Here is a 23444-nt window from a genome sequence, read left to right as displayed (position 1 = left end):
ATTCAGAGAAGAGCTTACACCAGTACTACTCAAACTGTTTCAGAACATTCAGAGAAGAGCTTACGCCAGTACTACTCAAACTGTTTCAGAACATAGAAAAGGAAGCGATACTTCCAAATTGATTCTATGAAGCCACATAACTCTCATACCAAAACCAGGCAGAGACACCACAAAAAAAAAAAAAATTACAGACCAGTATCTCACATGAACATAAATGCAAAAATTCTCGACAAAATTCTAGCCAAAAGAATTCAGCATCATATCAAAAAAATAATATACTATGACCAAGTAGAATTCATACCAGGTGTCTTAGTCATCTAGTACTGCTATAACAGAAATAGCACAAGTGAGTGCTTTAACAAAGAGATACTTATTTTCTCACAGTCTAGTAGGTAACAAGTCCAAACTCAGGGTGTCCACTCCAGGGGAAGGCTTTCTCTTTCTCTTGGCACTGGATGAAGTTCCTTGTCCTTATGGTTGAGGAGCTCCTCAGGCACAGGGACCCCAGGTCCAAAGGTGCGGCTTTCTTGGTGGTATAAGGTCCCCAACTCTCTGCTTGCTTCACTTTCCTTTTATCCCTTGAGCCACACCCCAGGGAAACGCCCTTTACCTTGAATCAGGGAGGGGACCTTAGTAAAGGTGGTGTTATAATCCCACCGTAATTCTCTCAACGTCAAATTACCATCACAATATGGAGGATAACCACACAATACTGGGAATCAGGACCTAACCAAGTTGATACACACATTTTGGGAGGGACATAATTCAGCCTATGACACCAGGTATGCAAGGATGGTTCAGCATTTGAAAACCAATCAATGTAATCCACCACATAAATAAAAGGAAAGAAAATCACATGATCATCCTAGCGATGCGGAAAACGCATTTGACAAGGTCCAACACCCAGTCCTGATAAAAACTCTCAATAAAATAGGTATATAAGGGAAATATCTCAACATAATAAAGGGCATCTATGCAAAACCAACAGCCAACATCATTCTTAATGAGGAGAGGCTGAAAACATTCCCCTTCATAACAGGAACAAGACAAGGATGCCCTTTATCACCATTCCTATTTAACATTGTGCTGGAAAGTCCTACCTAGAGCAATAAGGCAAGAAACAGAAATAAAGGGCATCCAAATTGGCAAGAAGTTAAACTGTCCCTATTTGCTGATATGATATTATACATAGAAAACCCAAAAGACTTCACATGAAAACTACTGGAATTAATAGATTCAGCAGAGCAGCAGGATATAAGATAAACACATAAAAATCATTTAGATACCTATGCACCAATAAAGAGAACGATGAAACGGAAATCAAGAAAACAATACCGTGTATAATAGCCACTAAAAAAATAAAATCCTTAGGAATACATCTAACCAGGGATATAAAGGACTTATACAAAAAAAAAAAACTACAGAACACTATTGCAAGAAACCAAAAGATTCTACTTAAATGGAAAAACACACCATGCTCATGCATAGGTAGACTCAACATTGTGAAAATGACAATTCTACCCAAAGCAATTGATAAATACAATGCAGTTCCGATCTAAATACCAGTGAAATTTTTTTTTTAATTTTAACATGATTTAAGTGAAAGTTTACAAATCAAGTCAGTCTCTCGTACAAAAGTTTATAAACACCTTGCTCCTATATACTCCTAATTACTCTCCCCCTGGTTAGACAGCACACTCCTTCCCTCCACTCTCTTTGTGTCCATTTGGCCAGCTTCCCACCCCCTCCGCCCTTCCATCTCCCCTCCAGACAGGAGATGCCAACATAGTCTCATGTGTCGACTTGATCTAAGAAGATCACTCTTCACCAGTTTCATTTTCTATCCCATTGTCCAGTCCAATCCCTGTCTGAAGAGTTGGCTGTGGGAATGGTTCCTGTCTTGGTCTAACAGAAGGTCTGGGGACCATGACCACTGGGGTCCTTCTAGTCTCAGTCAGACCATTACGTCTGATCTTTCTACGAGAATTTGGGGTCTGCATCCCACTGCTCTCCTGCTCCGTCAGGGGTTCTCTATTGCATTCCCTGTCAGGGTAGTCATCCGTTGTAGCTGGGCACCATCTAGTTCTTCTGGTCTCAGGCTGATGTAGTCTCTGGTTTATGTGGCCCTTTCTGTCTCTTGGGCTCATAATTACCTTGTGTCTTTGGTGTTCTTCATTCTCCTTTGCTCCAGGTGGGTTGAGACCCACTGATGCATCTTAGGTGGCTGCTTGCTAGCGATTAAGACCCCAGATGCCACTATCCAAAGTAGGATGCAGAATGTTACCTTAATAGATTTTATTATGCCAGTTGACTTAGATGTCCCCTGAAACCATGGTTGTTAAACCTCTGCCCCTGCTACGCTGGCCTTTGAAGCATTCAGTTTATTCAGGAGACTTCTTTGCTTTTGGTTTAGTCCAGTTGTGCTGACCTCACCTGTATTGTGTGTTGTCTTTCCCTTCACCTAAAATAGTTCTTATCTACTATCTAATTAGTGAAAACTCCTCCCCCTCCCTCCATTTGTCCCCCTTCTTGTAACCATCAAAGAATATAGTCTTCTTTGTTTAAAATATTTCTCAAGTTTTTATAATAGTGGTCTTATAAAATATTTGTCTTTTTGAAACTGATTTCACTCAGCATAATGCCTTCCAGGTTCCTCCATGTTATGAAATGTTTCATGGATTCATCATTGGTCTTCATTGATGTGTAATATTCCATTGTGTGAGTATACCATAATTTATTTATCCATTCATCTGTTGATGGGCACCTTGGTTGCTTCCATCTTTTTGCTGTTGTAAACAGTGCTGCAGTGAACATGAGTGTGCATGTATCTGTTCGTGTAAAGGCTCTTCTTTCTCTAGGATATGTTCCAAGGAGTGAGATTGCTGGATTGAATGGTAGTTCTATTTCTGGCTTTTTAAGGAAGCACCAAATCTATTTCCAAAGTGGTTGTACCATTTTAAGTGTTCCAGTCTCTCTACAACCTCTCCAACATTTATTATTTTGTGTTTTTTGGATTAATGCCAGCCTTGTTGGAGTGAGATGGAATCTCATTGTAGTTTTGATTTGCATTTCTCTAATGGCTAATGCTTGTCAGCACTTCCTCGTGTATGTGTTAGCTACCTGAATGTCTTCTTTAATGAAGTGCCTGTTCGTATCTTTTGCCCATTTTTTAACTGGGTTATTTGTCTTTTTGTAGTTGAGTTTTTGCAGTATCATGTAGACTTTAGAGATCAGGTGCTGATCAGAAATGTCATAGCTAAAGACGTTTTCCCAATCTGTAGATAATCTTACTTTTTTGGTGAAGTCTTTGGATGAGCATAGGAGTTTGATTTTTAGGAGCTCCCACTTACATAGTTTCTATTCTGCATTGTTAGTAATGTTTTGTATACTCTTCATGCCATGTATTAGGGCTCCTAACGTTGTCCGTATTTTTTCTCCCATGATCTTTATCATTTTAGATTTTATATTTAGGTCTTTGTTGCATTTTGAATTTGTTTTTGTGCATGGTGTGAGCTGTGGGCCTTGTTTCATTTTTTTGCAGATGGATATCCAGGTATGCCAGCACCATTTGTTAAAAAGACTGTCTTTTCCCCATTTAACTGACTTTGGACCTTTGTCAAATATCAATTGCTCATATGTGGATGGATTTATGTCTGGATTCTCAATTCTGTTTCGTTGGTCCATATATCTGTTGTTGTACCAGTACCAGGCTGCTTTGACTACTGTGGCAGTATATATATTAGGTTCTAAAATCAGGTAGAGTGAGACCTCCCACTTTGTTCTTTTTTTTCAGAAATGCTTTACTTATCTGGGGCCTCTTTCTCTTCCATATGAAGTTGGTGATTTGTTTCTCCATCTCATTAAAAAGTGTCATTGGAATTTGGATCTGAATTGCATTGTATCTATAGATGGCTTTTGGTAGAATAGACATTTTGACAATGTTAAGCCCTCCTATCCATGAGCAAGGTGTGTTTTTCACTTACGTAGATCTCTTTTTGTTTCTTTAAGTAGTGTGTTGTAGTTTTCTTTGTATAGATCTTTTATATTCCTGAAGATTTATTCCTAAGTATTTTATCTTCCTGGGGACTGTTGTAACTAGTATTGATTTGGTGATTTCCTCTTCAAGGTTCTTTTTGTTGGCGTAGAGGAATCCAACTGATTTTTGTATGTTTATCTTGTATCCCAATTCTCTACAGAACTCTTCTATTAGTTTCAGTAGTTTTTTTGAAGATTCTTTAGGGTTTTCTGTGTATAAAATCATGTCATCTGCAAATAGACATACTTTTACTTCTTCCTTACCAATCTGGATGCCCTTTATTTCTTTATCTAGCCTAATTGCCCTGGCCAGGACCTCCAGCACAATGTTGAATTAGAGTGGTGATAAAGGGCATCCTTGTCTGGTTCCCGATCTCAATGGGAATGTTTCAGGCTCTCTCCATTCAGGGTGATGTTGACTGTTGGCTTTGTATAAATGCTCTTTATTATGCTGAGGAATTTCCCTTCTGTTCATATTTTGTTGAGAGCTTTTATCATGAATGGGTTTAGAACTTTTTCAAATGCCTTTGCTGCATCAATTGAGAAAATCATGTGATTCTTGTCTTTTGTTTACGTGTTGGATTACATTAATTGTTTTTCTAATGTTGAACCATCCCTGCATACCTAGTATGAATCCCAGTTGATCATGGTGAATTATTTTTTTGATGTGTTGTTGAATTCTACTGGGTAGAATTTTGTTGAGGATTTTTGAATCTAAGTTCATGAGAGATATAGGTCTGTAATTTTTTTTTACGTGGTATCTTTACCTGGTTTTGGTATCGGGGATATGCTGGCTTCATAGGTTGAGTTTGGAAGTATTCCACCCTTTTCTAAGCTTTGAAATACCTTTAGTAGTAGTGGTGTTAACTCTTCTCTGAAAGCTTGGTAGAACTCTGAAGTGAAGCTGCCCAGGCCAGGGCTTTTTTCTGTTGGGAGTGTTTTGATTACCTTTTCAATCTCTTCTTTTGTTATGGGTCTATTTAGTTGTTCTACCTCTGTTTGTGTTAGTTTAGGTAGGTAGTGTGTTTCTAGGAATTCATCCATTTCTTCTAGGTTTTGAAATTGTTAGAGTACAATTTTTTATAGTAATCTGATATGATTCTTTTAGTTTCGGTTGAGTCTGTTGTAATATCACCCATCTCATTTCTTATTCAGGTTATTTGCTTCCTCTCCTGTTTTTTTTTTTTTTGTCAGTTTAGCCAATGGCTTATCCAACAAGATTCTTCAAAGAGTTGGAAAAATTTATCATTAAGTTTATGTGGAAAAGAAAGAAGCCCCACATAAGTAAAGCACTATTGAAGAAGAAGAATAAAGTAGGAACACTCACAATATCTGACCTCAGAACCTGGTATCCAGCTATGGTGGTCAGAACACCCTGGTACTGGTACGACGACAGATACATTGACCAATGGAACAGAATTTAGGACCCAGATGTAAATCTATCCACCTATGGTCACCCGATCTTTTACAAGGGCCCAAAGACCATCTAACGGGGAAAAGACAGCCTTTTTAACAAATGTTGCTGGTAAAACTGGTTGTCCATCTGCAAAAAAACAAAATAGGACCCATACCTCAAACCATATATAAAGACTAATTCAGAATGGATCAAAGACCTAAATATAAAGCCAAAACTATGAAGTGCATAGAGGAAAAAATAGAATCAACGCTAGAGGCCCTAATACACAGCATTAACAGGATACAAACCACAATCAACAACACACAAACTCCAGAACATAAGCTAGATAACTGGGATCTTCTAAAAATTACACTTGTGCTCATCAAAAGACTTTATCGAAAGAATAGAAAGAGACCTACAGACTGGGAAAAAAATTTTGGCTATTATAAATCAAAGGTTTAATCTCTAAAATCTGAAAGAAAATCCAACGCATCTACAACAAAAGGACAAATAATCCAATTAAAAAACGGGCAGAAGAAATGAATAGACACTTCACCAAAGAAGTCATTCAAGCAGCCGACAGACACATGAGGAAATCCTTGCGAACACTAGCCATTAGAGAAATGCAAATCAAAACCACAGTGAGATACGAGCTCATCCCAGCATTACTCGCACGAATCAAAAAAACGAAATAACAAATGTTGGAGAGGCTGTGGGTAGATCGGCACTGTTACACACTGCTAGTGGGAATGCAAAATCATGCAACCATTTTGGAAAACGATATGGTGCTTCCTTAGAAAGTTATAAATAGAAATACCATATGATCCAGCAATTCCACTCCTCGTAATATATTCTAGAGAAATAAGAGTGGTCACACAAAAAGACGTATGCACACCCATGTTCATTGCAGCATTGTTCACAATAGCAAAAAGATGGAAACAACCTAGAAGCCCATCAACAGATGAATGGGTAAACAAACTGTGGTACATACACACAGTGAAGTATTACGCAATGATAAAGAACAACGATGAATCTATGAAGCATCTCAAAACGTGGATGAACCTGGAGGGCATTATGTTGAGTGAAATAAGTCAATTACAAAAGGACAAATATTGTATGAGACCTCCACTGTAAAAACTTATGAAAAAGTTTACACACAAAAAGAAACAGTCTTTTAATGGTTATGAGGGAGGGGAGGGGTGGAAATGGAAAAACACTAAGTAGACAATAGATAATTGGTAACTTCGGTGAAGGTTAAGACAGTACAGAATACTGGGGAAGCCAGCACAACTTGTACAAGGCAAGGTCATGGAAGCTCCATAGACACATCCAAACTTCCTGAAGGATGGAATTGCTGGACCGAGGGCTGTGGGGACCATGGTCTCTGGGAACATCTAGCTCAATTGGCATAACATATTTTACAAAGAAAATGTTCTACATTCTACTTTGATGAGTAGTGCCTGGGGTCCTAAAAGCCTGTGATTGGCCTTCTAGGATACTCCACTGGTCTTATCCCTTCGGGGACAAGGAAAAATGAAGAAAACTAAAGATTTAACGGAAAGATTAGTCCAGAGGACTAATGGACCACATCTACCAGGGCCTCCACCAGACTGAGTCCAGAACAATTAGATGTTGCCTGGCTACCACCACTGACTGGTCTGACAAGGATCACAGTAGAGGGTCCTGGCCAGAGGTACAGAAAAATGTAGAACAAAAGTCTAACTCAAAAAGAAAGACTAGACTTGCTGGCCTGACAGAGACTAGAGAAACCCTGGGAGTATTCCCCCAAGACACCCTCTCAGCTCAGCAATGAAGTCACTTCTGAGATTTCATCTTTCAGCCATAGATTAGACAGGCCCATAAAACAGAATGAGACTAAAGGGGCACACCAGCCCAGGGTCAAGGACTAGAAGGCAGGAGGGAACAGGAAAGCTGGTAATAAAGAACCCAAGGTTGAGAAGGGAGAGTGTTGACATGGCGTGGGCTTGTTAACTAATGTCATAGAACAGTATGTGTACTGTTTAATGAGAAACTAGTTACTGTATAAACCTTCATCTAAAATAGAAAAATTAAAAAAAAAAAAAATAGAGCTAACCCAGGATGGTGCCTGGTACCTGCCTGGCACACAGCAGATGCTCCATTAAATGCCACTGGAACAGCTGCTGGAGAGACTTTGGAGCTCTGAGGCCCACCGGCTTGGGGCCCCCTCCAATACCCCCTGTCACTCTCCTCACACTGTTCTCTGTCTCCTTCGTGGCACTGCCGGCAAGTCCCACACTTACCTGTGCCCCTGCCACCCCTCCTCCCTGAGTACCTTGACTTCCCAGTGCCAGCTCTGCTGGTTCTTCGAGGTTCAGCTCAGGTCTGAATCACCCCCAGCCTCGTGTATGACCCCATTTGTGTAAGCTCAGCAGCTGCAGAAACTGTTCACGTGTTCCTTATCCCGAGTGAGCATCTGGACAGGGCCAGGCACAAAGCAGGTGCCCAGACGTTTCCCTCTTTGTAGTTTGTTTGATTTGGTTTAATTAATACACTGACACAAATGGTTACTCACTCAGCTACTAACCAAAAGGTTGGTGGTTCAAAGCCACCCAGTGGCTCCGGGAGAGAAACACCTGGCAAACGGGTCACTTAAAGATTACAGCCTAGGAAACCCTTTGGGGCAGTTCTGCTCTGTCGCATGGAGTCGCTATGAGTCAGACTCCACTGCACCTAGTAACAGCAACATTTTTTAGGGAAGCTTTAGGTTTATAGAAAAATTGCCCATAAGTACAGAATTTCCATATACCTGCCACCCCTGCACATTTTCCACTCTTATTAGCATCTTGCATTCCTGAGTACTTTTGTTAAAGTTAATGAACCAGTTGTTTTTTGTTTTTTTGTGTGTACAATTTGGTGACTTTAATCACGTTCACTATGTTGTGCAAATGTCACCACTATCCGTTTCTAGATTTTTTTTTTATCACCTTTAATGGAAACTCAATGCCCATTAAGCAGTACCTGCCTGTTTTCCCGTGATGAGCGTGTAGTAATATATTATTATTAACTAAAGTCCATGGTTTTTACAAGGGTTCATTCTGTGTTACAGAGTTTGGCGAGTTTTGACAAATGCATAAGGTCATCTGTCTCCTGTTACAGTATCATGTAAACTATCACTACAGAATAGTTTCAGTGCCCTGAAAATGGCCTGTACTCCACCTGTTCATTTCTTTCCCTCCCCAACTCCTTGCTCACATCCAATGATCTATCTCTATAGTTTTGCCTTTTCTAGACTGTCATATAATTGTTTTCATACAGTATATAGCTTTTACACACTGGCTTCTTTTCAAATAGCGATTATAGTAAGATCCCTCTGTATCTCTTGTGGCTTGATAGCTAATTTCTTTTTCTTGTTATGTGCTAGTGAGTCAGTTCCAATTCATTGCGACCCTGTGTACAACAGAATGAAACACTGCCCAGTCCGATGACATCGTCGCAGTCATTGGTATGTTTGAGCCCACTGTTGCAGCCACTGTGTGACCATCTCATTGAAGGTCTTCCTTTTTTTTACTGATCCTCTACTTTATCAAGCATGATGTCCTTCTCCAGGGACTGGTCGCTCCTGATAACATGTCCAGAGTACGTGAGATGTAGTCTTGCCGTTCTCGCTTCAAGGAGCGTTCTGGCTGTACTTCTTCCAAGACAGATTTGTTTGTTCTTCTGGCAGTCAGTGGGTATATTCAATATGCTTTACTAGCACCATAATTCAAAGGCATCAATTTGTCCTTGGTCCTTATTTATTGTATAGCATTCGCATGCATATGAGGCAATTGAAAACACCATGGCTTGGGTCAGGTGCACCTAAGTCCTCAGAGTGACATCTTTGCTTTTTAACACTTTAAACAGGCCTTTTGAAGCATATTTGTCCAATGCAACACGTCCTTTGATTTCTTGACTGCCGCTGTTGTGAGTGTTGATTGTGGAGCCAAGTAAAATGGAGTCCTGAACAACTTCAATATTTTCTCTATTTATCATCATATAGCTTATTGGTCCAGTTGTGAGGACTTTTGTTTTCTTTATGTTGAGGTGTATTCCATACTGAAGGCTGTAGTCTTTGATCTTTATCAGTAAGTGCTTCAAGTCCTCTTCGCTTTTAGCGAGCAAGATTGTGTCATTTGCTTATTACACGTTGTTGATGAGTATTCCACCAGTCCTGATACCACACTCTTCTTCATGTAGTCCAGCTTCTCGGATTTGCTCAGAATACAGATTGAATAAGTGTGGTGAAAGGCTACAACCCTGATGCACACCTTTTCTGACTTTAAACCACCCAATATCCTCTTGTTCTGTTCAAACGTCTGCCTCTTGGTCTATGTACAGGTTCCGCACAGCACGATTATGTGTTCTGGAATTCCCCGTTCACAGTGTTATCCATAATTTGTTATGATACACACAGTCTGATACCTTTGCAGCTAATAAAACATAAGTAAACATCTTTCTGGTATTCTCTACTTGAGCCAAGATCCATCCGACATCAACAATGATATCCCTTGCTCCACATCCTCTTCTGAATCTGGCTTGAATTTCTGGCAGTTCCCTGTTGATGTGCTGGTACAACTTCTTTTGAATTATCTTCAATAAAATTTTACTTATGTGTGATATTAATGATAAAACCCACTGCTATCGAGTTAATTATGACTCATAGCGACCCTACAGGACAGAGTAGAACTGCCCCACAGGGTTTCCAAGGAGCACCTGGTGAATTTGAACTGCTGAGCTGTTTAGCAGCAGTAGCACTTAACTACTATGCTACCAGGGTTTCCATATTAATATTAATGATAGTGTTTGATAATTTCCATATTCTGTTGGACCACCTTTCTTTGGAATGGGCACAAGTATGAATGACTGCCAGTCAGTTGGTCAAGTAACTGTCTTCCAGATTTCTTGGCATAGATGAATGAGCACCTCCAGTGTCGCATCTTTTTTTTTTAAAAAAAAATTTTTATTGTGCTTTAAGTGAAAGTTTACAAATCAAGTCAGACACACAAAAACTTACATACACCTTGCCACATACTCCCAATTGCTCTCCCCACAATGAGACTGTCCGTTCCCTCCCTCCACTCTCTCTTTTCGTGTCCATTTCGCCAGCTTCTAACCCCCTCTACCCTCTCATCTCCCCTCTAGGGAAGGGATGTCAACATAGTCTCAAGTGTCCACCTGATGCAAAAAGCTCACTCCTCACCAGCATCCCTCTCCAACCCATTATCCAGTCCAATCCCTGTCTGAAGAGTTGGCTTAGGGAATGGTTCCTGTTCTGGGCCGACAGAAGGTCTGGGGGCCATGACCACTGGGGTCTTTCTAGTCTCAGTCAGACTGTTAAGTCTGGTCTTTTTACAAGAATTTGGGTCTGCATCCCACTGCTCTCCTGCTCCCTCAGGGGTTCTCTGTTGTGGTCCCTGTCAGGGCAGTCATTGGTTGCAGCCAGGCACCATCTAGCTCTTCTGGTCTCAGGCTAATGTAGTCTTTGCTTTATGTGGCCTTTTCTGTCTCTTGGGCTCGTAATTACCTTGTGTCCTTGGTGTTCTTCATTCTCCATTGATCCAGGTGGGTTGAGACCAATTGATGCATCTTAGATGGCTGCTTGCTAGTGTTTAAGACGCCAGATGCCACTCTCCAAAGTGGGATGCAGAATGTTTTCTTAATAAATTTTATTATGCCAGTTGACTTAGATGTCCCCTGGAACCATGGTCCCCAAAACCCACCCCGCTGTGCTGGCCTTGGAAGCATTCAGTTTATTCAGGAAACTTCTTTGCTTTTGGTTTAGTCCAGTTGTGCTGACCTCTCCTGTATTGTGTGTTGTCTTTTCCATCACATAAAGTAGTTCCTATCTACTATCTAATTACTGAGTACCCCTCTCCCTCCCTTCCTCCCTCCCCCCTCTCGTAACCATCAAAGAATATATTTGTCTCTGTGTAAACTATTTCTTGAGTTCTTATAATAGCGGTCTTATACAATATTTGTCTTTTTGCAACTGAATCATTTCACTCAGCATAATGCCTTCCAGGTTCCTCCATGGTATGAAATGTTTCACAGATTAATCACTGTTCTTCACCGATGCGGAGTATTCCATTGTGTGAATATACCATAATTTATTGATCCATTCATCTGTTGATGGGCACTTTGGTTGCTTCCATCTTCTTGCTATTGTAAACAGTGCTGCGATGAACATGGGTGTGCATATATCTGTTCATGTAAAGGCTCTTATATCTCTCGGATATATTCCAAGGTTGGGATTGCTGGATTGTGGCAGTTCTATTTCTAACTTTTTAAAGAAGTGCCAAATCGATTTCCAAAGTGATTGTACCATTTTACATTCCCACCAGCAGTGTATAAGTGTTCCAGTCTCTCCGCAGCCTCTCCAACATTTATTGTTTTGTGTTTTTTGGCTTTATGCCAGCCTTGTTGGAATGAAATGAAATCTCATTGTAGTTTTGATTTACATTTCTCTAATGGCTAATGATCATGAGCATTTCCTCATGTATGTATTAGTTACCTGAATGTCTTCTTTAGTGAAGTGCCTGATCGTATCTTTTGCCATTTTTTTAATTCGGTTATTTGCACCAGTTTTTTGAAACATCTCAGTTGGCATTCCATCAATTCCTGGAGCCTTGTTTTTCATCAGTGCCTTCAGTGCAGCTTAGACCTCTTCTGTCAATACCATTGGTTCTTGAGCATATCCTGCCTCCTGAAACGGCTGAACATCAACCAATTCTTTTTGGTGTAGTAACTGTGTATTCCTTTCACCTTCTTTTGATGCTTCCTACATCATGCAGTATTTTGCCTGTAGAATGCTTCAGTGTTGCAACTCAAGGCCTGAATTTTTTCTTCCGTTCTTTCAGCTTGAGAAATGCTGACCTTATTCTTCCCTTTTGGTTTTCTAACTCCAGGTCTTTGCATATTTTTTATAATACTTTGTCTTCTTGAGCAACCCTTTGAAATCTTCTGTTCAGCTCTTTTTTGTGATCATTTCCTCCATTTGCTTTAGCTACTCTACCTTCAAGAACAAGTTTCAGAGCCTCTTCTGACATCCATTTTGGTCTTTTTCTTTCCTGTTTTTTTTTTTTTATGACCTTTTGCTATCTTCATGTATCATATACTTGATATCATTCCACAGCTCGTCCGGCCTTTGGTCATTAGTGTTCAGTACATCAAATCTATTGTTTAGGTGGTCTCTCTATTCAGGTGGGATATACTCAAGGTCATACTTTGGCTCTTGTGGGCTTGTTTTAATTTTCTTCAACTTCAGCTTGAGCTTGCATATGAGCAATTGATAGTCTGTTCTGCAGTTTTCCCCTGGCCTTGTTCTGACTAATGATATTGAGCTTCATCATCATCTCTTTCCATTGATGTGGAAGTGGATTCCTTTGTATTCCATCTGATGAGTTCCATGTGTATAGTCTCCATGTATTTTGTTGACAAAAGATGATATTTTCAGTGAATAAGTTGTTGGTCTTGGAAAATTCTGTCATGCAATCTCTGAAGTCATTTCTGTCACCAGGGCTGATTACATGTTGGATCAACTTCACACCACAGAAGTTGGTAAAAATCTTCAATTTCTTCATCTTTGGCATTAGTGGTTGCTACATAAATTTGAATAGTAGTTGTATTAATTGGTCTGTCTTATAGGTATATGGATATTATCCTATCCCTATCAAAGTTGTAAGGGTATATCTTGAAATGTTCTTTTTGACGATGAATGTAACACTGAACTGAACCTGTTGCCACTGAGTCCGTTCTGACTCATAGCGACCCTATAGGACAGAGTACAGCCGCCCTATAGAGTTTCCAAGGAGCACCTGGTGAATTTGAACTGCCAGCCTTTTGGTTAGCAGCCGTGACTCTTAACCACTATGCCACCAGGGTTTCCAATGTGACACCATTCCTCTTCAATTTGACATTCCTGGTATAGTAGACTACTACTTGTCTGATTCAAAATGGCGAATACCAGTCCATTTCAGCTTATTAATGCCTAGAGTATCAGTCTTTATAATGTTCCATTTCATTTTTGATAACTTCTGAACTTCTAGATTCATACTTGGTGCGTTCTGTGTTCCAATTATTAATGAATGTTTGCAGGTGTTTCTTCTCATTTTGAGTCTTGCCACATCAGCAAATGAAAGCCTCGAAAGCTTGACTCCATCCAGGTCATTAAGGCTGACTTTTCTTTGAGGAGGCAGCTCTTCCCCCGTAGTATTTTGAGTGCCTTCCAACCTGAGGGGCTCATTTTCCGACGCTGTATCAGACAGTGTTCCACTGCTTTTCATAAGGTTTCACTGGCCAATTTTTTTAGAAGTAGATTGCCAGGTCCTTCTTCATAGTCTTAGCCTAGAAGCTCTTCTGAAACCTGTCCACCGTGGGTGACCCTTTTGGTATTTGAAATATTGGTAACAAAGCTTCCATCATTACAGGAACATGCAATCTACCAGGGTATGACAAACTGACAGACGAGTGGTAGTTTTTTTTTTATTATTGCATAATATTCTGTTGTGTGGCTGTACTACAGTTTGTCCATTTACTAATTGAAGGGTATCTTGGTTGCTTCTGATTTTTGAGAGTTATGAATAGAGTTGTGTTATGGATTGAATTGTATCTCCAAAAAATACGTATTGTAAATCCTAACTTCTATGCCTGTGGTTATAATCCCGTTTGGGGATAAGTTGTCTTTGTTATTTGTTACGTCAGTGAGACAGGATCAGTGTAGGGTGTGTCTTAAGTCAATCTCTTTTGAGTTATGAAAGAGATTAAACAAGCAAGCAAGGGAAAGACAGATGGTGGAAGACACATGCCAAGTCACATGAAGATCGCCCAGGAGCAGAAACTCGAAGAGAGGAGGACCTTCCTTCAGAGCTGACAGAGAGAGAAAGCCTTCCCCTATAGTTGGCACCCTGAATTCGAACTTCTAGCATCCTAAACTGTGAGAAAATAATTTTTTGTTTGTTAAAGCCACCCATTTGTGGTATATCTGTTTTAGCAGCACCAGTTACCTAAGACAAGCTGCAGTAAACGTTTATGTGCAGGTTTTTGTGTGGACATAAGTTTTCAACTCACATGTGAGAATACCTAGGAGTAAAATTGATGGATCATGTTTAGCTATGTGAGAAACTGCCAGACTGTCTTCCAAAGTGGTTGTACCATTTTACCTTCCCACCAGCAATGATTGAGAGCTCTTGTTGCACCACATCCTCCTCAGCATTTGGTATTGTCAGCTTTATAGATTTGTTCTCAGTTTGTTGTACTGTGGCGGCTTGTGTGTTGCGGTGATGCTGAAAGTTATGCCACTGGTATTCAGATACCAGTAGGGTCGCTCATGGGGGACAGGCTTCAGCTGAGCTTCCAGACTAATACAGACTAGGAAGAAGGAGCCGGCAGTCTACTTCTGAAAAGCATTAGCCAGTGAAACCCTTATGAATAGCAGCGGAACATTGTCTGATATAGTGCTGGAAGATGAGCTGCCTCCTCAAAGTAGAATTGACTTTAATGACATGGGTGGAGTAAAGCTTTTGGGACCTTCGTTTGCTAATGTGGCATGACTCAAAATAAGAACAGCTGTAAACATCAGAACGTGGAATGTATGAAGTATGAATCTAGGAAAATTGGAAATCGTCAAAAATTAAATGGAACGCATGAACATCAACATCTTAGGCATTAGTGAGCTGAAATGGACTGGTATTGGCCATGTTGAATCGGACAATCATATAGTCTACTATGCTGGGAATGACAACTTGAAGAGGAATGGTGTTGCGTTCATCATGAAAAAGAACACTTCAAGATCTGTCCTGAAGGACAGTGCTGTGTAAAAAAAAAAAAAAAAAAATTTTTTTTTTATAGGATAACATCCATACGCTTACAAGAAAGACCAGTTCATACAACTGTTATTCAAATTTACACACCAAACACCAACCACAAAGGCCAAAGATGAAGAATAGAAGATTTTTATCAGTTGCTGTAGTCTGAAATGGATCGAACATGCAGTCAGGTTGCATTGATAATTTCTGGTGATTGGATTGTGAAAGTTGGAAACAAAGAAGGATCAGTAGTTGGAAAATATACCATTGGTGATAGAAACAATGCTGCAGATCAAATGATAGAATTTTGCAAGACTATCGACTTCTTCATTGCAAATACCTTCTTTCACCAGTGTAAACAGTGGCTATACACATGGACCTCACCAGGTGGAACACACGAAATCAAAATGACTACGTCTCTGGAAAGAGACGATGGAAAAGCTCAGGTATCATCAGTCAGAACAAGACCAGGGGCCGACTGTGGAACAGACCATCAATTGCTCATATGCAAGTTAAAGCTGAAACTGAAGAAAATCAGAGCAAGTCCACGAGAGCCAAAATATGACCTTGAGTATATCCCACCTGAATTTAGAGACCATCTCAGGAATAGATTTGACGCATTGAACACCAGTGACCAAAGATGAGTTGAGCTGTGGAACGACATCAAGGACATCATCCGTGAAGAAAAGAGGTCATTGAAAAGACAGGAAAGAAAGAAAAGACCAAGATGAAAGTCAGAAGAGACTCTAAAACTTGCTCACGAACATTGAGCAGCTAAAGCAGAAGGAAGAATTGATGAAGTAAAAGAGTTGATCAGAAGATTTCAATGGGTGGCTCGAAAAGACAAAGAGGAGTATTATAATGACATGTGCAAAGAGCTGGAGATAGAAAACCAAAAGGGAAGAACATGCTCAGCGGTTCTCAAGCTGAAAGAACTGAAGAAAAACTTCAAGTCTTGAGTTGCAATAGTGAAGGATTCTTTGGGGAAAATATTAAACAATGCAGGAAGCATCCAAAGAAGATGGAAGTAATACACAGTCATTATAGCAAAAAGAATTAGTCGATGTTCAACCGTTTCAAGAGGTAGCATATGATCAGGAACCAATGATACTAAAGGAAGAAGTCTAAGCGGCTCTGAAGGCATTTGTGAAAAACAAGGCTCCAGGAATTCATGGAATATCAATTGAGATGTTTCAAGAAACAGATGCAGCACTGGAGGTGCTCACTCGTCTATGCCAAGAAATATGGAAGACAGCTTCCTGGTCAACTGACTGGAAGAGATCCATATTTATGCCTATTCCCAAGAAAGGTGATCCAACCGAATGTGGAAATTATAGAATAATATCATTAATGTCACACTCTGGCAAAATTTTGCTGACCAACTTTCAAAAATGGCTGTAGCAGTATGTCGACAGGGAACTGCCAGAAATTCAGGCCGGATTCAGAAGAGGACGTGGAACCAGGGATATCATTGCTGATATCACATGGATCCTGGGTGAAAGTAGAGAATACCAGAAAAATGTTTACCTGTGTTTTATTGACTATGCAAAGGCATTTAACTGTGTGGATCATAACAAATTATGGATAACATTGCGAAGAATGGGAATTCCAGAACACTTAATTGTGCTCACGAGGAACCTTTACATAGATCAGGAGGCCGCTGTTCGGACTGAATGAGGGGCTACCGGTTGGTTTAAAGTGAGGAAAGGTGTGCGTTGGAGTTGTATCCTTTCACCATACCTATTCGATCTGTATGCTGATCAAATAATCCAAGAAGCTGCACTATATGAAGAAGAATAGGGCATCAGAATTGGAAGAAGACTCATTAACAACCTGCATTATAGAAATGACACAGCCTTGCTTGCTGAAAGTGAAGAGGACTTGAAGCACTTACTAATGAAGATCAACAACCACAGCCTTCAGTATGGATTGCACCTCCACATAAAGAAAACAAAGGTGGTGGACCAATAAGCAACATCATGATAAATGGAGAAAAGATTGAAGTTGTCGAGGATTTCGTTTTACTTGGATCCACAATCAACAGTCATGGAAGCAGGAGTCAGGAAATCAAAGGACACGTTGTATTGGGTAAACCTGCTGCAAAGGACCTCTTTAAAGTGTTGAAGAGCAAAGATGTCACCTTGAAGACTAAGGTGCACCTGACGCAAGCCATGGTATTTTCAATCACATCATATGCATGTGAAAGCTGGACAATGAAAAGGGAAGACCAAAGAAGAATTGATGCCTTTGAATTGTGGTGTTGACAGAGAATATTGAGTATACCACGGACTGACTGCCAAAAGAATGAACAGGTCTGTCTCGGAGGAAATACAACCAGAATGCTCCTTAGAATCAAGGAAGGCAAGACTGTGTCTTACATACTTTGGACATGTTGTCAGGAGGGCTCAGTCCCTGGAGAAGGACATCGTGCTTGGCAAAGTACAGGGTCACGGAAAGGAGGAAGACCCTCAACAAGGTGGAGTGACACAGTGGCTGCAACAATGAGCTCAAGCATAACAACGATTGTAAAGATGGCGCGCGACTGGGCAGTATTTCGTTCCGTTGTGCAGAGGGCTGTTATGAGTTGGAACTTAACAATACAACCAAGAAAACACACGTGGCAGTTCTACCCTGTCACATGGGTTCTCTATGAGTTGAAAATCTGCTTGATGGCAGTTAATAACAACACTTGAGTAGGGGGATGTTGGTATCTAACAACAACAACAGAAACAGTTGTGTAGGGGATATTGGTAGCTAACAACAACAATAAATATGTGGTGGTTTCTCATTGTTTCGCTCACAATTTCCTGATGAAGTATGATTCTGAACATCTTTACATGTGCTTATTTGTCACCTGTATATCTTCTTTTTTTTTTTTAATATCTTTTTTTATATCTTCTTTGGTGAGTTGTCCATTCAGATATTTTGCCCTTTTTTAAATTGAGTTGTTTGGTTTCTTATTGTTGAGTTTTAAGAGTTCTTTGTATATTTTGTTATTAATTGAATTATGTGTTTCTTAGTTATTGCCATTGAAAAATTGGATTAGTCAATTCACGTAGAGCAAAAATAATTGCACTAATAAAAACTGCATTAAATTAAAAAAAAAAAGAGTTCTTTGTATATTTTGGATACAAGTCCTTTATCAGATATGTGTTTTTCACGTATTTTCTCCCAGTCTGTGGTTTGTTTTTTCATTCTCTTAACAGTGTCTTTTGCAGAACAGAAGTTTTCAGTTTTAATGAAGTCCAAATTATCAAATTTTTTCTTTCATGGATTGTACATTTAGTATCGTATCTAAAAATTCATCACCAAACCCGAGTTCTACTGGATTTTCTCCTGTTATCTTCTAGAAGTTTTACAGTTTTGCATTTTATGTTTTAGATGTATAATCCATGTTTTTTTTTTTTTTGTATTATCCATTTTAAGTTAACTTTTGTGAAAGGCGTAGATCTTTGTCTAGATTCTTTTTTTTTTTTTTTTAACATGTGGATGCTCAGTTGTTCCCACACCACTTGTTGACAAGACCACCCTTCTCCATTGAATTGCCTTTGCTCTTTTGTCAGAGATGAGTTGCTCTGTTTATGTGGGTCTGTTTCTGGGCTGTCCATTCTGCTCCATTGATCTGTTTGTCCTTTCCCTGGTACCACACTACCTTGGTTTCTGCAGCTTTTCCATAAGTCTTGAAGTCAGGTGGTGTCGAGCCTCTATTTTGCTCTTGTTCAATGTTGTTTTGGTTATCTGGATCTTTTGCCTTTCATATAAACTTTTTGCCAAGTCCAAGAGTCCCCAATACCACCCTCACTTTTGATGCCAGCTGCAAGTTCGGAGGTCCCCAAGATCACTCTTAGTTTGGTAATTCACTAGAAGGACTCAAAGAACTCAGAAGAGTGTTGTACTCATGGTTCCAGTTTCAGTAATAAGATATAGATTAAAATTAACAAGGGGAAGAGGCGCATAGGGTCGGGTATGGGAAATTTCCAACCATGGGCTTCCAGTTGTCATCTTTCAGTGGAGTCATGCAAATTACACCTATTTCTCCCAGCAACATGTGACAACACGGGCAGAGTATTGCCATCCAGAGAGGCTCACCTGAGCCCTTGTGTCCAGTTTTTTATTGGGGTCCAGTCACATAAACGTAGCTGACTGCCTACGTGACTGACCTTAGTCTCCAGCCCCTCCAGTGGTTGAGCTGATACTGATCAAGGTCCCCACCATAAATCACACTGTTAGCATAGACTATCTGGCATGGCCCAAGGTTCCCAGGTAAACAAAGATACTCTGATTAGGCAGGACATTCCAAGGGCTGACAAGTTACCTCCTAGGACCTGAAGACAAAGGCCAGACCTCTCTTTGGTCAAGGTTAAACCTTTACTAAGGAGCCCTGGTAGGGCAATATTTAAGAGCTTGGCTGCTAAACAAAAGGTTGGAAGTGTGAACCCCCTCAGCGGCTCCTGAGGGGAAAAGATTCGGAAATCTGCTTCCATAAAAAGTATAGCCTTGGAAACTCTATGGAGCATTTCTACTGTGTCGTTGTAGGGTCACTGTGAGTCAAAATCAAGTCAACAACACACAACGATAATAATCCTTTACTGCATGCTTTATAATTAGTTGGCCAACATCCACAAAATAGCTTGCTGGGATTTTGATTGGAATTGCATTGAATCTGTGGATCAAGTTGGGAAGAACTGCATTCCTAACAATATTGAGTCGTCTTTTCCATGAACATGACTGTTTCTCCAGTTACTGTATTTTTACTCAATTTAATGCATGCCTTCTACTTTTGTTTACCATCTGCGTCCTCTCCTCCTGAGGTGTTTTTGTAAGTGCGCTATGCGAATTTTTTTGCAGCAACACTGGCATAATGGCACTTATGAAAATACCTCAAGGGGGGAGGGCACAGTTGGCAAACAAACGTAGAAGGTGCAGTATTTGTGTAAAAATACAGTATTTAGATCATCTTTGCTTTTCTTTCATCAGAGTTTTGTGATTTTCTTATGATTGCCTAAATATTTTGTTAGTTATACCTGAGAATATATAGGGAGCCCTGGTGGCATAAACGGTTAAGAGCGCGACTATTATTATAACTGAAAGGGTGGTGCTTCAAACCCACCCAGTGGCTCCACTCTGCAGGTGAAAAGACCTGGAGTTCTGCATCTGTAACAGCCAAGAAAACCCTGTGGGGCAGTTCTGCTTTGTCTCATGAGCTGGAATCAACTGGATGGCACCCAACAACAATAATGCCTAAGTGTATTGTTTCTTTGGTGCTAATGTAAGTGGTATTGTGTTTTTAACTTCAAAACTTAGTTGTTCATTGTAGGTTCATTGTTTCTCAAGCTATGAAAGGAACACATGCATATGGAAACAAAATGGACCTGTGCTAAGATGTATGAAGGAAAAGCTAATTACTTCCCACACATACTTCCTCCTGGTAACCAGTATCAACAGGCTGGTCTGTGCTGGCTCATACTTTCTCCTTGCTCAGCAAACTTGCAAAACCTACAGGAACATGGTCACAGAAATAGGGTTGTTTATTTTTAGCATGCTTAACAGTTTATTGTGGCTGAGCCTGTGAACAGTCAGCAAACACAGATTCTGCCCTCTGTCCCAATTGTTTTATTTATTTTATTGTGTCTTTGGTGAAAGTATACATAGCAAAACAGGTTCCCGTTCAGCAATTTCTATATATTTCAATGGCGTTTGGTTACATTCTTCACATTGTGTCAACATTCTCATTATTTCTGTTTTAGTTGTTTCACTCCCATTAACTTAGTCTCATTGCCCCGCAGCCTCCTCATCTGTGCTTTAGAGTAACTGTTGTCTGTTTGGTCTCATGGATGATTTTTTAAAACAGTGTGACACACAAGGGTAATATGCACTATTTTTTGAGCTAACCTACTGTTTAGTTAAAAGGCGACTCTAGGGAATAATTTGAGTTCAAGGTTAAGAGAGTATCTCAGGGCAGTAGACTCAGGATGTCTCCAGTTTCAATAGGTCCAGTAAATCTGGATTCTTTCTGAGAATTTGAAGTTCTGTTCCACATTTTCCCTCCTTCTACCAGGATCCGTCTGTTGTGACCTGATCAGAACGTTTGGTAGTGATAGCCTGTGCTGCAGTTCTTTATGCATGTATATATATGTACACATACACCACACGTATACCCACACCAGAATACTCACACGTACACCATACACACACACAATGTCACATGAATAAGATCCTATACAAGGTAACCAAGGATCTTGGCTGCTGCAAATGGTTTGCGCTCGACTACTAATCTAAAGATTGGCACTTTAGACCCACCCGTGGCTCCACGGAAGAAAGGCCTGGTGATTTGCTTCCATAAAGATTATGGCCAAGAAAACCTTATGGAGCAGTTCTACTCTGTAACACATGGGGTTGCCATGAGTCAAAATCAACTTGATAATAACAGGTTTTGTTTTTTTCATACAAGCTGTGGGCATTTCATTTTAGAACAGACTTCTTTCTTTCTTAAATGTTCCCATCCCCACCCTTAGTTAATCTGTGCCAACCAATGTGTGTTGAGCACACGGGTAGGATGTGTAAGCTTGTCTTCCCTGATTAGACTTAAAGGTCCATGTATACCAAAATGACATTGTCATGTGAACGCGTCCTGGCCAGGCCTAGCACAGAGCTGGACACACAAGTGACCTTAGTTCCGGGCCTCCATTTCTCTGTCTGTAAGGTGGTTGTAGGTCCAGCACCCCCTTCTGAGGTCATTGGGAAGACACAGCAAGGTTACACTCGTAGTGTGCCTGGCAGAGTCCCTTCTCAGAAAACATGCGCTGTTGTCACTGAGTTCTCTTTTCTGGTTGACTGGGGCAGGAAATGGGACTTGCCCCTTGTGGTGAGGTGAATCCAGGGTGGGAGGGGTCCCCTGGTCTGTGAGGCCAACCCTGTGTGCTGGAGAATGAGCTGGCTTCCCAGTCACGCTGACCGCACTAAGCCTACTCTGTCCTTCCTGTGCTCTTTTCCAGGACAAGCAGCTGCGGGTCTTCGACCCCAGAGCAAAGGCCAAGTCCTCACAGGCAAGTTTTGTGTGGGCACGTGCAGGCTGAGGACCAGAGGGTTCGGCAGATGGAGATGCAGCAGGCTCGGCACCTGCAGACCTGTTCCCTCTCAGACACATGCTGCCCCACCCCCAGCCCCCTGTAGTGAGGCCCAGGTGGGCGCATGGGGGACACCTGGGAGTCAGGCTCCCGCTGTTGGAAGCTGTTTCTGGGAAACAGGCTCTGGGTCCAGGAAGGGCCAGGCCCTGATCACAGGGTGGGGCACGACCAGGCTGCCCACAGGCTACCAGTGGAGGAGTCCTGTGGCTTTGGGAAGCTAATTTCAGATTCCAACTTCCTTCACCCTGAATACCCTCGCCCCTCACCCTCCTCCCTGGCATGGTTGGTAGAGGCCAGCCATGGGGGACCAGAAGGACACATCATGACTCAGGGCCTCTGCCCGCTGCCCCTGGCACCCCCCTACTCCATCTCTGTGATGCAGGGCCTCTGTGCTATGCTGGGTGGGGCCTACTGATCTCAAGATAGTGTCGGGGTGTGTGCACATCATGCTTGCGGGTGGCTGTTGAGTTCCCAGCAGGAAAGCATGTGTCATGCCTCAGGCATTGAGCCTCCAGAGAATCATGCATCCACTGGACAAAGGTGTCTGGGGCAGCAGCTCAGTGCCAGGCGTTGACTATTCTGTGATGAATGAGACAGAGACATAGGCCATGCCCCAGAGCAACTGCTAGGGGGCTGCTCTGGATGGGGAGTCCACGCGTGGTGCAAATGGTTAACGTACTCGGCTGCTAACCAAAAGGTTAGTCTTTCCAGTCCACTCAGAGACACTTCTGATGAAAGACCTGGTGATCTGCTTCTGAAAAATCAGCCATTTCAAACCGTATAGGGCATAGTTCTACTCTGACTCACATAAGGTCGCTATGAGTTGGAGTCAACTCTGTGGCAACTGGTCGCTCTGAATGGGGTGACTAAGTGCTTCGCTGAGGAGCTGGCCTTGGAGCTGAGCCTGGATAGTACAAAGGGGCACGCTCAGATGGCCTGAGGTGGGGACATGTGGCTGGAGTGTGCTAGGGAGGAACGTGGAGGGGGTAAAGACTAGCCATGGTGAAGGGCTTGTTCCTCTAGCTGTTTTGAGATTCTTCTTTGTTAATGTGGTAAAATGTA

At 41.2% G+C, this 23444-nt stretch overlaps 1 protein-coding gene across 18 annotated transcripts in view; it reads left to right on the top strand.

Moving 5' to 3' along the window:
• Positions 1 to 23444, top strand: part of CORO7 (coronin 7) — a 123013-nt gene that overhangs the window by 26399 nt on the left and 73170 nt on the right. For 17 of the 18 annotated variants that reach the window (XR_010323614.1, XR_010323615.1, XR_010323622.1 and 14 more), the window contains one exon: positions 22251 to 22301. The exons of the other annotated variant lie outside the window; for it this stretch is intronic. Coding sequence is in view for 8 of the 17 variants with exons in the window: in XM_064295496.1 (XP_064151566.1) it covers positions 22251 to 22301 (51 nt within the window). In the remaining 9 variants the exon portion in view is untranslated. The remainder of the gene's footprint in view (positions 1 to 22250; positions 22302 to 23444) is intronic. 18 annotated transcript variants of the gene reach the window in all.

This window comes from Loxodonta africana, chromosome 12 (genome assembly GCF_030014295.1).
Source record: "Loxodonta africana isolate mLoxAfr1 chromosome 12, mLoxAfr1.hap2, whole genome shotgun sequence".
Taxonomy (NCBI): domain Eukaryota; kingdom Metazoa; phylum Chordata; class Mammalia; order Proboscidea; family Elephantidae; genus Loxodonta; species Loxodonta africana.
Note: the sequence above shows the minus strand (reverse complement) of the source record. Positions and strands in the feature narration are given on the sequence as shown.